The sequence below is a fragment of the Chionomys nivalis genome, chromosome 2 (assembly GCF_950005125.1).
Source record: "Chionomys nivalis chromosome 2, mChiNiv1.1, whole genome shotgun sequence".
In the NCBI taxonomy this organism is placed as follows: domain Eukaryota; kingdom Metazoa; phylum Chordata; class Mammalia; order Rodentia; family Cricetidae; genus Chionomys; species Chionomys nivalis.
Window position 1 is genome coordinate 78,932,893 of NC_080087.1, and position 13,942 is coordinate 78,946,834.

The 13,942-nt window shown below is 50.7% G+C and overlaps 1 protein-coding gene across 3 annotated transcripts; it reads right to left on the minus strand.

Moving 5' to 3' along the window:
• Positions 1–6,039: 6,039 nt before the first annotated feature.
• On the minus strand, positions 6,040–8,306 carry Znf575 (zinc finger protein 575). 3 transcript variants are annotated; one of them, XM_057762362.1, is made up of 4 exons: positions 8,177–8,306; positions 7,825–7,927; positions 7,328–7,473; positions 6,040–6,722 (listed from the first exon to the last, which is right to left on the minus strand). In XM_057762362.1, exons 3-4 carry the CDS (start codon positions 7,383–7,385, stop codon positions 6,085–6,087), a joined length of 696 nt encoding a protein of 231 aa, XP_057618345.1. In that variant the 5' UTR covers positions 7,386–7,473; positions 7,825–7,927; positions 8,177–8,306; the 3' UTR covers positions 6,040–6,084. The 3 variants fall into 3 exon arrangements, with proteins under 3 accessions (XP_057618345.1, XP_057618346.1, XP_057618344.1); XM_057762363.1 differs by having other exon boundaries at positions 7,830–7,927; positions 8,107–8,293; XM_057762361.1 differs by having other exon boundaries at positions 8,107–8,293.
• Positions 8,307–13,942: the final 5,636 nt, after the last annotated feature.

Sequence of the window (13,942 nt, forward strand, 5' to 3'; positions counted from 1 at the left end):
TTCATCTTGCGCTCTTTCTCTCCGATGACCCTGTCCTAGGGTCTGGAAGAGGTGAGTGGGACCCTTCCACCAGAGGTCTGCTAAGAAACAGCTCTCTCCCAGATGACTCTGTACTCCTGTGCTGCCAAGAGGCAGGAGTTGGAACTCTGCCACTCTGCGCTGCCCCCCAGCTTGCTCTGCACCATCATGTCAGGTGTCCCTCTGGGCTTGAGCTGGAGGCATGGACGCTCTTTGCTTGTGCCGGCTTCCCAGGTTCCTTTCCTGGTGCCAGTGTGGCATTGCTAGGGTGGTTCCATCCAACTCGGGAGGCACGGGGCGGGGGTGGGGGAGGAATGCTGTTCTCATCAAGTCACCCAAAACCTGGAGGCCCCTTTAAGGCTCCGTGGTGAAGGTGGGAATGGAGCAGAGCCATTAGGGGATCAAACCCAAGGGAAGGGGGTGGTGGTGGTGGGAGTAGCCTGAGGCTGCTCACAGGGAAGGGCGCTGGGTCCTCAGGTGCCAGCCATTGTGGTTGTCACCAGACACAGGTGGCCATTTAATATAAAGGAATAGTGGAATATGACCCTGTTGAAGATGGAGGCAGGAGGATTGCTAAGCGTTAGAGCACATAAGGTGCATTGTGAGACCTTATCATCCCCCCCCCCCAAAAAAAAAAAAACAAGAATAGGAAGGGAGAGAAAAGGCAGGCAGGGAGGTCAACTTGAGATCCTCCGTCACAGGGTCACAAATTTCAAAACACTCTGGGCTAAGTTCTTTTGGATAGGGCTGCCCAGGAGGGCTATGAACTCCAGGCTGAGGAGTTTGGACTTTCTGGGGTGGAGCCAGAAGGGGCTTTAAGCAGGACAAAGGCCAGAGTCAGGGTTGAGACCTGGTCCTTGGATGTGCCAGGCCCTTTCCTAACTTTAACCAGCCAAGGGTTATCGATCTTCTCCGCCCTCGACTGTTTCCTGACCAGGTCACACTGGTCCTGTTCTGGGGCTCTGTGTACTTGGTCAGTGGGTCAGTGGCTCACCCATTCCAACTGCACTCCTGGTACTGCAATCAGGTGCTACAGACTCAACAGCTTGAGACCTGTTCTCCAGCACGTCTGGGGGTCTGGGCTCAGATCAGTGTAACTGGAGCAGGCCTTTGGAGAGGCTCCAGACCCAGCCTGCCTGCTTTTCCAATGTGTAGGGGCTGCCCGCAGTCCCTCTGTTTGAGGGTAGCTGGGACTGGTTGCATCTTTCCACCTTACATCACTGTGCCCATGCCTCCTGCGTCCCTGTCTTACAAAGACCCTGTGATGAGCCACATGGGGTGGTACACATCCATCGTCACAGTGCTTGGGACATAGAAGCAAGAGGATCAGTAGTTTAAGGTCATCCTTGGCTACATAGGAAGTTTGAGGCCAACCTGGATGACATGAGACTGTCTCAGTGAACTTTAAAAAAAAAAAGAAGCCAGTTGGTGATGGTGTGTGCCTTTAATTCCATCACTTGGGAGGCAGAAGCAGGAGGATCTCTGAGTTCGAGACCAGCCTGGTTACAAAGCAAGTTCCGGGACATCCAGGGCCACACAGAGAAAGTCTCTTCTGGTGATGGGATCCTCACCTGAGCTATTATTTTGGTAACAGTATTGGGGATTGAGTCTAGGCCTTCAGCACATGCAGCCACTCCACCACTGGACTGTATCCCCAGCTGTGCACTGGTCTATAAATAGGCCACTGATTCCAAATCTTCAATCCTACTCCACTCTCCCTTTCCACGTGCCCTATCCACACATTCCCAGGACCATGGAGTGACTGTCCTTAGTAAGCCATTCTGTGTGCCATGTGCCCATCTGTGAGATGCTGGGGAGACAGTGAAGAAAGACACTAGTCCCTGGTGTCATGGGGCCTGTGTGCTTGGTAGTGGCGAGGCCGGGGAGTAGGTGTGCAGTGCCCCATTGTCAGTGGCAAATGCAGTGTGGGCACTTTAAACAGGGCAGCGTGACAGGCGTTGGGACATGATGGGGGTGCGTTTAGATAGGGTTGTAAGACCTGTCAAAGGAGTACCGGTCCTCTGCAGGGACTAGGCACGTGAACAAGAGCCCCCGGAGAGCCCTTAAAGAGCAGGTGCAAAGGCTCTGGGGAGGGCAGGGAGGAGTAGGGCATTGGGCTGCCTAGAGACCCACTTCCACCCATTCTGCCACTGTCCTCTCGGCCTCAGTTTTCCTATCTGTACAAGGTAAAGTTGGCCCAGACCAGCACCTTTGGTTTCTTTGTTTTTGAGCCAGTCTCATAGCCAAAGGCTGGCCTCAAACTCCATAAGTAGCTGAGGGTGACCTTGAATTGGCCCTCCTTTCCACCCCACAAATGCTGGCCTTATAAAACAGACATCACTGTGCCTCACTTCTGTGTGAGCACTGCTGCCAGCCTCTTGCGGCACAACAGCCTGCTCACTTCCTCTGTCCACTTCCGGAACATTCAGATCTTAGTTCCTCACCTCCTTGATCTCAGGGAGCATGGGGCAAGTCTCCTCATGGGTTTAACTCTACACCTGCTCATGGTCAAGCTTATCTGTCTCTTCGTTCATGATTTGTGCTTATTTTTGGTTTCAAATATATTTTCTGCCGGGCAGTGGTGGCGCACGCCTTTAATTCCAGCACTCAGGAGGCAGAGGCAGGCGGATCTCTTGAGTTTGAGGCCAGCCTAATCTACAAGAGCTAGTTCCAGGACAGATTCCAAAGCTACAGAGAAACACTGTCTTGGGGGAAAATATATTTTTTCCTACATATATATGTATGTGTATATTTTTTTCTTTGCTTCTGGTCTCTAATATAATTCTCCTTTCCATACTTTTCATCTAAACATTTTGGGATTTTACTCTTTAGATTTGTATTTTGTTTGTTTTTATTTTGTTTTTTTCGAGACAGGGTTTCTCTGTAGCTTTGGAACCTGTCCTGAAGCTCACTGTGCTGGGATTAAAGGTGTGTGCCACCAACCACCCAGCTAGGTTTGTATCTTAACCCAGGTCTAGGTGGTGTATGCATTTAGTGGGCATTTAGTAGACTTGATGCCAGTCTGGGCTACATAGTGAGATACTATCTCTGGAAAAAAATAGAACTTAAGAGCTGGAGAGATGGCTCAGTGGTTAAGAGCATTGACTCTTGCAGAGGACCCAGGTTCAGTTTCCAGCGCCCACATGGTGACTCACAACCACGTATAACTCCAGTCCTAGAGGATCCAATGCTTTCTTCTGATTGCCACAGGTGCCAGGTATGCACATGCAGGCAAAACACCCACACACATCAAGTAGTAAAACTAAGTATAAAAAAAATAGGACTTAGAGCCAAGTGTGATGGTATACACCTTTAGGGAAGCAGAGGTAGGTGGATTTCTGAATTTTAGGCCAGCTTGATCTACAGAGTAAGTTCCAGGCCAGACCCTGTCTCCAAAAAATAAAATAAACAGATTTTAGGTTATCTTAAGCTACATAATGCATCTGAGACCAGCTCAAAATAACTATCTCAAAAACCGAAACAGCTTGCTTACTGAGAGGGCATAAACAGGCCATGCTACAGTCTTGAATGTTCCACTGCTTCAGCCATCATGCTTTCTACGTCATGATGTAATCCGTGGACCTTAGCCAAGAAAACCTCTCCTTTCATCTCTTAAAAAACTAAACAAAACAACAAAAAAAACCCAGATGGCCAGGAAGATGGCTCAGTAGGTAAAGGTGCTCGCTGCTAAGCCTGACAACCTGAGTTGGATCCCTGGGACCCTCGTGATGGAGAAAGACAAACTCCTGTTATTGTCTGGCTCCTTACAGGAAAATGTTGCCACCCCTGGTGACAGGTAGGGCTTGGCATATGTCGGTACAAGCACAGGGCTGTGAACATTTAAGATCACAGATGACACCACCGCAGCCTTCCCACCTCCCCAGTGTCTGGAAAGCAGTGTGCCAAGCCACTCAGACTGGTTCTTGCCAACAGACCTAGTGTGTGCGCTGTTAGTAAATTTTATTTGTAGGCAGGGCCTCATTCTATAGCCCTGGCTGGCCTAGAACTTGCTATGTACACCAGATTGGTCTTGAGCTTTTGCAATCCTCCTGCCTCTGCCTCTTGAGTGCTGGAACTACAGGTGTGTGGCACCACTCCTAGCTCGGCTTTATTTATTTAGTGGAGCAGGGGCATGTGCCACAGCATGCATGTAGGTCCCAGGTCGGCAGGTAAGTATTCTTACTTGTTGACCAATCTCACCAGCCCCATTTTGTTTTGGTTTGGGCCACTTGATTAGTGTCCACTATCTCTAGACCAGGCCTTCACCATTGTGCCCCATGCAGGGCTCAACACACAGTAGGTGCGTAATTTAGATCTACAGAACACAGATGTAGGAAACATCAATTCCCTCATCCTTCAGGCTCCACATGACCTGTCCTGGCATGACACACAGTTTACAGCAACCCTGTTATGCCAAGAGTGTTGGCAAACACCTGCGGTCCCCATTCAGGAGGCTGTGGCAGGAGGATTGCCATAAGCTTAAGCCAGTCTGGGCTACAGAATAACCTTTATCTTAAAACACTAAAAAGGCAACCAGGTTTGGTGGCACACACTTTTTTTTTTTTTTTTTTAAATATTTATTTATTTATTTATTTATTTATTATGTATACAATATTCTGTCTGTGTGTATGCCTGAAGGCCAGAAGAGGGCGCCAGACCTCTTTACAGATGGTTGTGAGCCACCATGTGGTTGCTGGGAATTGAACTCAGGACCTTTGGAAGAGCAGGCAATGCTCTAAACCACTGAGCCATCTCTCCAGCCCGGTGGCACACACTTAATCCCAGCACTTGGGAGGCAGAAGAAAATGGGTCTCTGGAACTGACGGAGCCTGCTCTACAGAGTGAATTCCAAGATTATATAGACCATATGTTTAAAAACATAAAACAGGAGAAACCCTGTCTCGAAAAACCAAATAAATAAATAAATAAAACAGGGAACAGGTAGCCAAAAAAGGAGGGTGGTGTATTTATGGTGGATTAACAGATGGTGTTGTGGTTAAGAGCACTTGTTGTTTGTGCAAAGGGCCAGAGCCACATGGTGGCTCACAACCGTCTCTAACGTTCTCATCTCTACAGGCACCAGGTACACATATGGTGCACATATATAAATGCAGGCAAATAAACAAAACCAACCCACTGAAAAGTGTCAGCCTGCCTAGCATTCATGAAGCCCTGGTTCAGTCCCCAGCACCACGTAAGTCCAAGGACGGCCTGGAGACATGAGATGCTGTCAAAAAAACTAATATCCCCCAAGCAGAAAACACTAGCTCCCAGAGAAAAGTTACACACCTTGTCCCAGGTTCCCAAGAGATTTAGAGGCACTCCTGTGTTGAGCTTCCCAGTATGGGTGCTGCTGCTGGTGGTCTGTCCTTTGTTTTGGCCTCTGTCCCCTCTGTGCTCAGAGCACTTTGTAAACACAGTGCCTGCCTCTTTCCTACAGCCACACATTGTACTCTGTTTCCTGGTCCCTGGTGGTGGGTATGTGATGGCCTGTTCCAGTGTGGCCACACCACACTGCTGTTCCTTTATGACTTTATCACAGGCTAGAGTGTACAGGATAAATCCCTGCCACAAGTAAGTGTGTGCTGTAAATGCCTTATGGCCAAGGCAGAGGCACTGAGTTACTTTCAGCAGTAAACAAAGAGCTGGTGTGCCTCACCAACCCAAGATGCCATCAGGCTTTTTACCTTTGCCATACAAAGTGTGTGTGTGTGTGTGTGTGTGTGTAGGGGAGCAGGAGGGGCCCCTATCACCACAACTCCAGGCTCGAGGTTTGAATCCAGTGCCAATCGGATAACACCTGCCCTTCCACACAAATAGAATTTTTCCCAACCATCTAAGTCGATTCCAGGATAGCCAATCCCAAAAGAGATGGTGTACATAACTGGAAGCTGGGATTTGGAAGGCCACAACAAGAGGATGGAGAGTTCCAGACCAGCTTGGTCTACATGTATAAAGCCCCTGTCTTTCTCCCGGTTAGAGGAAAGTCCACACATAAAAGAGGGCTTAGAAATTCAGGTCTTTATTGACACGTGGCGGAGGCAGATGGGCGGCTGGACCAACAGCTCACTCCCTCTCTCCCTGGCCCTCGGACTGGTGGTGGCTGCGTTGATGAACCAATAGGAGGCGTCTCTGACCAAAGGCCTGGTCACAGCTGGAGCATCGATGGTGGCCAGTGGTCTGGCTGCTGGGCGCAGTGGGGGGTTCGTGACACAGGCGGTGAGCCGCCAGTTTGGAGGGAAACGAGAACGCTTTGGGGCAGTGTGGACAAGGGTATGGGCGGGCGTCGGTGGCGTGGTGCGTGTGGCGGTGGGCCGCCAGTTTGGAGGGGTAGCAGAAGGACTTGGGGCAATCGGGGCATGGGTAGGGGCGGGCCGGAGCGTGCGTCCAAAGATGCGCCGCCAGCTTGGAGCGGTGGCCGAAGGCCTTGGGGCAGTGCGGGCAGGAGTGCGGGCGAGCTCCGCTGTGTGTGAGGCGGTGCGCGGCCAGCTTGGACGGGTAGGAGAAGGCCTTGGGGCAGTCGGGGCACGGGTGCGGGCGGGTGCCACCGTGCGCTAGCCGGTGCGTGGCCAGCTTGGATGGGTACGAGAAAGCCTTGGGGCAATCCGGACAGCGGTGCGGGCGCTGGGGTGGGGGCCGCCGGCGGGGCCGGGAGGGCACGCTCCCAGATGCGGCGGGCTGGCTGGGCAAGTCCTGGTGGGGGACTAGGGGACGTGAGAGCTGGTGAGCTTCTACTAGTAGGCATGCCCCGGGCCCAGGCCAGGCTCTGCCTCCCCTCTCCACTCTCTGAAACAGGGTCTCACTATGCAGCCCTGGCTCTCCTGGAAAACTCTCTGTAGACCAAATTGGCCCCAATCTCAGAGATCTCCATGTCTCTGCCTCCTGAGTGCTGAGATTAGGGACCTGTTACCACGCTGGGCTCTGCCATTTCTTAATACCAGAGGGGCATCTCAAAGTGTCTGAGCAGGCAAGTGTCACAATGGTGTCCCATTAAGGATCACATCTGTTTGCCCTCTCACCCCACGTTCTATCTCAAAGAGTTGCCAATTCTGGTCCTGAAACCTAGTAAAAATATTCATTTCCAGTTCTACCCATAATCCCACATTATCCCCTATGCACCTCCTGTAGTTTCCTGAGCCCCAGCAAATGGAAGGTCCAGCCAGATTGGCGGGTGAGGGTAAGATCCTTTGCAACCTGTTGCGCGTGAGCGTGGGGCAGGTGTGTGGGTAATTCCGAACGGTTCTAACAGGTTCTTCTCAGCTGTCAATCCTGGGGAATGATCCCTATGTACAACTCGGGCTGCTCTCACCTCCCTTGGTCACCGGGTCCTGGCAAGTGGCCTCGGATTTCACATTTCCACCCAGCATCTTGCTGGCAGAGGAACCCAGGGGTAGCAGTTAAGAGGGTGGGAGTGATGCCGGTGATTACCAAATTCGCAGAGACAGTGGTGGGGGCCTAAAATCAGAAAGTCAGTTAGGACCTGGGTTTTGATTAAGTCTGATCTTGATTCAAACGAGCAGCGGGGCTGGAAGACGGAGCCTAAGCGCACCCTGGGAGGAGATATGCAAATCAAACCAAGAGATCATTTCTTTGCTGGGTGGGGATTGGAGTCTATTTTGGAGTGGGCGGGGCCGCTAAACCTGGGAGGGGCGGGGCTATATAAAAAGCATCACAGCAGTCAGTGGCCGTGCCTTCCAAGCCCAGGGGCGTCTTTGAGCTCCGTGGGCGTGCCTTTGGCCACACTGTCCCAGAGGTGGGCCCTCTGAGTGCAGTGGCAGGGATTTCAAGTGGAAAAGGGGGCTTTACCCTGCCTTTAGTCTCAGTCCATGGATGCTGTGTCCACCCTGTCCTTCTGGTCGCTAAATCGCATCCCTGGTGTAGAACTGGAAACCTCGTAGGATAGGGAGACCTGGAGAAAAAGACGAAAAGAATGGACTTTTCACTGGAGGGAGTCCCAAACATCTGGCATCGCATGCACTCCTCAAGAACCAGGGCACCCGGACCTAAGTCTACCGTCCGCGGAGGGGTCCTGATGTCCAACCCCCAATCTATCTCCAGGGGACCAGGACCTTGCCCTGCCCTCCTCACCTGCAGGGAGGCCTCTCCCCAGGGATGGGGCTCCGGAACCCTCCCGTCTCGGCTAACCCTTGAGTGCTACCTTTCAACCCTTGGATCTGCACCGCCCTGTGAGCGCCGGGAGACGCCGCCCGAGGGAAGGGGAGAGGGAAAGAAGGAGCCCGGCAAGCCGCGGGGCCCAACCTCACTTTCATCCCCTCCTCCCATCCGGGGCTGGAGGGGGCGTCGGCACGCATGCGCAGTCACAGCCGGCTAGAGGTTGCAGCCGGTAAGACACAGTGGAAGGAGGAGGTGGATGTACCACCCAGCTGGCAAGTTCGTGAGCAAGCGCGAAGCTATTGGCCAAAGAATCCTAGGAAAGTACACAGCTGGAACGGTGTAAGGCCTACGGTGGCTGACTGCATACACAACCCTCCGTGGTTTTTTTTTTTTGTTGTTGTTGTTTTTTGTTTGTTTTTTTGAGACGGGTCTTGAGTAGCCCAGGCTAGTGTCGAACTCCCTACATAACCGAGAATGACCTTGAACTGGTGACCCTCAAATCTTTGCCTCCCAAGTGCTGAGACAGACGGGCACAGCCACGCCCTGCTTCTTTTTGTTAATGTCCCTGTTATTTACTTTCAAAAGTTTATTACATTTACTTACTATTCGTTGTATGTGGATGTGTTTGAGTGTGGAGGTCAGAGGACAACTTGTGGGACTCAGGTTTTATTTTCCACCATGTGGGTCCCAGGGATCGAATTCAGGTCTTCGGGCTTGACTGCAGCTGCCTTTTACCAATTGAGCTGTCTCTCTGGCCTCGTATTGAGAATTCCATAGACAGTCTGAGCTCAACTTCTGGGAGTTTCAAAAGCTCCGGGTCTATTTGATTCCACTCCTCCAAGTGTTTATAGAAAGTCTGGCTATTTCTTCCAGAAAGGGCAGGGGGCAGGACTCTTGGCTCAGTGAGCTGGCTGACACCCAAAAGTATTTGCATAGAACTTTAGGCATCCTTCACCACTGGATGACTAGAGCCACGCCCAGCATCTGGTGCAGCTTGCCTCCCTTCCCTAACCTGGGTGGTCCAGGAGTGCCAGGCCAAGGGTGACACAGAGTGCTTGGCCTTCTTCCAGGCAGTGACGGGCCATATCCTGCCCAGCACTGGCACGACTGTGAGGTGCTCATAAAAGTCCTCCTCACTGTTGTGCCTTCAACCGTGTAACCCACAGGGTCTGGCCAGTCCTGGGAGTCACAGGAGGTATTTGTTGGGGCGGAGTAACTGCTTTGTACTGGACTCTGGCACTTTCTAATTGTGTGACCATGAGTAAGTAACTTCACATTTCTGGATCTCAGTGTCTTCATCTAGGAATTTGAGGTCTCATGGTACTGAATTATCAATGGGAAGTGTTTACAAATCCAAAGTGTCCAATCAATGTCTTTGGGTTTTTTTTTTTTTTTTTGTGGTCTTTTGTTTTCTTTTCTTTTGTTTTTTTAGATAGGGCCTCACTACGTAGCTCTGGCTGTCCTGGAACTTACTCAGTAGACCAGGCTGGCCTTAAACTCAGGGAGATCCACCTGACTCTGCCTCCATAGTGCTAGGATTAAAGATGTGAGAGGCCAGAGAAATGACTCAGCAGTTAAGAGCACTGCCTATTCTTCCAGAGGACTGGGGTTCAATTCCCAGAACCCACATGTCAGTTTATAGCTGCCTGTAACTCTACCTCCAGGGGATCTGACACCCTCACACAGACATACATGCAGGCAAAATATCAATGCACATAAAAAATGAATAAATCATTTAAAAAATACATGACAATATTAAACTCTCCCCTCCACTCCTTTGTCATCTCCGCCCTTCCCCACTGTCCCACTGTGTACCCGTCTTCTAGAATATACATTAAGATGGACAGATTACCCGTCTTGTTTGTCTGAGGCAAGAACAGCGCTTTCTACATAATGTTTACACGTTTGCATTGTGTAGATAACCAACGGGAAGCTTTCTGTACTGAGGGGAATGGTAGGGGAAAGTAGAAGTCAGGGTCAAAGGGCTTAGGAAAGAATCCAGACACAGTGAGAAAGCAGGGCAGGTATTTAAACAGTAGAAGGAGGGTTGGGAGTGCGACTCAGTGGTAGAGCCCCTGCCTAGAATCCCCCAGTGAGGGTCTGGGGGCGTGGCTCAGTGGTAGAACCCCTGCCTAGAATCCCCCAGTGAGAGGCTGGGGTGTGGCTCAGTGATAGAGCCCCAGCCTAGAATCCCCCAGTGAGGGGTTGGGGTATGGCTCAGTGGTAGAGCCCCTGCCTAGAATTCCCTCAGTGAGGGGCTGGGGGTGTGGCTCAGGTAGAATTTAGCAGAGTGTGGGAGGCCAGGGACAGGGATCCAAAGTCCTGCTAAAGCAGTAGGGATGGTTGGGCTCTTCAGCTAGGCCTAAGGGGACTGATTTCCTGGCCCCTCTCTCTCCTGGGCTTCCACAATCCTAGTACCTCCTGACTGTATGCACTGTGTCCCTCTCCAGTTGGCCTGGTGACTCTCTTCTGAGTCATAGCTTCTTCAAGCTTGGGCTAGGCAAGTGAGGGACTTCAGGAGTGTCTGGAAGGCTGAGAAGCATTTCCTGCCTCTTCCTCTTGGGCTACCTCTTCTTCCCCCTCCCTGGTTCCATATTACTTCCCTCTCTGCTTGCCTCTGTTTATCCAGCTCTCATGATCTTGTCTTTTTGAGACAGAGTCTCACATGGTTACCAAGCTGACCTCAGAATCAATACAAAGCTGGGCATTGTGGCCCATGTCTTTAATTCCAGCACTCGGGAGGCAGAGGCAGGTGGATCTCTGGTGAGTTAGTGGCCAGCCTGGTCTACAGAATGAGTTCCAGGACATCCAAAACTATATACAGAGAGAATTTGTCTCAAAAACAAACAATAACAAAATTTCATGACCATCCCACCTTTGCGTCCCGCTTACAGAGATTATGGGCATCAGCTACCATGCCTGGCTTTTCACAATCTTCTGCAGTCAAGTGTACCTGTATGGCTCTATTTCTTTTTTGCTGTTGTTTTGTTTTGTTTTGAGACAGGGTTTCTCTGTGTAGCCCTGGCTGTCCTGGAACTTGCTTTGTAGATCAGGCTGGCCTCAAACTGAGATCTGCATGCCTCTGCCTCCCAAGTGCTGGGATTAAGGGCATGTGCCACCACCACCTGGACATGTCTGTATTTCATTGTTAGATATCCCATGGTCCTTCCCTCTGTTCTTTCACAATGCCTCTCAGTAGCCCCTTGGCTCCCTTCTTCATGTCCCATTCAAATTTCTAAGCATAGCCGGGCGGTGGTGGCGCACACCTTTAATCTCAGCACTCGGGAGGCAGAGGCAGGCGGATCTCTGCGAGTTCGAGACCAGCCTGGTCTACAAGAGCTAGTTCCAGGACAGGCTCCAAAACCACAGAGAAACCCTGTCTCGAAAAAACCAAATTTCTAAGCATAGCCATGCCTCCGAGTGATTCTCAAAGCCTCTTCTGTGATGAAAGCCCCCAGAGATGCCAAGGACTTCAGCAATGGTGGTTTTAATTTTTGGGTGTGGGGTGTATTTGTTCTTTAGTGTGGAGGTCGGAAGATCACACGGGAGACTTGTCCCTTCTTCCGCTGGGTGGGGGGGTGGGCGGGAGACTTGGCCCTTCTTCCGCTGGGTGGGGGGGGGTGGGGCGCTCAGGATTGGACTCGGGCTCTCCTGCTTGGAGGCAAACATTTTACCTGCTGAGCTGTCCCAAAGTTCCAAACTTGCCTTTTTTTTTTTTTTTTTTTTTTTTTTTTGGTTTTTCGAGACAGGGTTTCTCTGTGGCTTTGGAGCCTGTCCTGGAACTAGCTCTTGTAGACCAGGCTGGTCTCGAACTCACAGAGATCCGCCTACCTCTGCCTCCCAAGTGCTGGGATTAAAGGCGTGCGCCACCACCGCCCGGCCCAAACTTGCCTTTTATTGACTGAAAGCTTGAGGGAGAAAAACACAGTGGGATCCCTGGGGCTGGTTCCTTAATCAGAGGGAGGGAGACAGAAGATTAGGAAAATGTGGCTTTTATGTAACAATTTTGTTAAACCCGGAGTGTAGGGTCAAAGCAAAGTACGCTGTATAAAGCTGAGAACAGTATCAGGTCCAAAAGAAACAAAAGGCCATCTGTGGTGCCTATTAGCATAGCAAAGCTCCTGCTGGCCTCCAGGCTTGCTCAGCACCTCCGGAACCTGAGAGTTCCTCTCACCCCGCCCCTTACCCCAAACTCCTCCAGCTCACGGGCCTCCCTCAGCCTGCTTGCTCCTCCTTTCCCTTATAACCCTACTGTTTCGTCAGGCTTTCCTGTGTTCTTCATCTCCTTCACCCACACTCTCTTGGTATACCTCTCTCGCCAACCCAGCCCCATCCCCACCCCGTGACCAAGTCCAGTCCGCTGGTCATGTTCAGGGTACAACTTTGTCTCCCTGCTCTGGACTCTTCCAGATGCCCCTAGCTGTGCTTTCCCTCATATCTACAACAAAAACCTTCCCCTCAACCTTGGAGCTGGTCATATACTTAGTTTATACTAACAGGTCTTGCTGTGAGCTGCCCAGCCGGGTTGGCACGGGGAAAACTGCAGGGTTAGGAGATAAGGATGGACTGTTGCTGCGGGATTCTCTCAGAATACAAACTGCAGTGTGACTGAGGTCCACTGGAATGGAGGATTTGGTTTTTCTTCTTGAGCTGGGGATAGAAACCAGGGCCTTATGTATGGTAGACAAGGGCTCTATGGCTAAGCCACACCCTTCACCCTTAGCCCAGGAGTATCTCCATTATCAATAGGATTCCAAGAGCAAAATGTTTTATAGTCTGTGCACTAAGATAATGCAATTTATTGGCTTTGTGAGTTTGTTTTTGAGACAGGGTTTAGTGGGTAGATGTGCTGGCCAGTTCTATGTCAACTTGACACAATTCCGTCATGGAAGACGAGGGAACCTCAATGGAGAAAATGCCTCTGTAAGAGCAGGCTATACACAAGTCTGTAGGGTATTTTCTTAGTGACTGATGGGAGAGGACCCAGACCATGGAGGGTGGGGCCTCCCTGGGCTGGTGGTCTTGGGTTTTATAAGAAAGTAGACTGAGCAAGCCGTGGGGAGCAAGCCAGTGAGCAGCATCCTCCATGACCTCTGCACCAGCCTCCAGCTTCCTGCCCTGTTTGAGTTCTTGTCCTGACTTCCTTCAGTGATGGGCTATGATGTGGAAGTGTGAGCCAAATCAGCCCTTTCCTCCCCAACCTGCTCTTGGTCATTGTGCTTCTTTGCAGCTGTAATAACCCTGACTGGGCAGGCCTAGCTGGTCTAACTCAGCCATCCTCAGAATGCTGGGATTAGAGGCCTGCATCACAACACCCAGCTATCTCTGCATCCTTGGTATAAGAGATCAGTAACTTCTCAGTCTTCAACTCCCAAAGAAGACAAATGACCCTCACAGTGAACTTGCAAGATACAACACAAAGCAGGCGCCTGTGTGCACGGAGATGTTTGTGAGAGGAAGAAACAGAACAGTCAAAAACAACAAACAAATCCCGTATAGCCAGGTGTGGTGTCACACACCTGTAATGTCAGCATTTGGGAAGTGAAGATGTGTTTGTGGTGTGTGTGTGTGCACAGAGAAGTTCAAAGTCATTCTGATTTTATATGGCACTTCAAATCCAGTCTAGGCTACAAAAGGCCCAGTCTAAAAATAACAAGAGAGAGAGAAAACAAAAGGAGGAGAAAGAAATAAAGAAGGAAAACAATAACTATTTCTGACAAAGTGACTAAAGTTGCTTAAATAACCTTTATGAGGGGCTTTCAGATGACTCAGTTGCTAAGCAACCATTGCTAGAAGCCTGAGTTTGGTC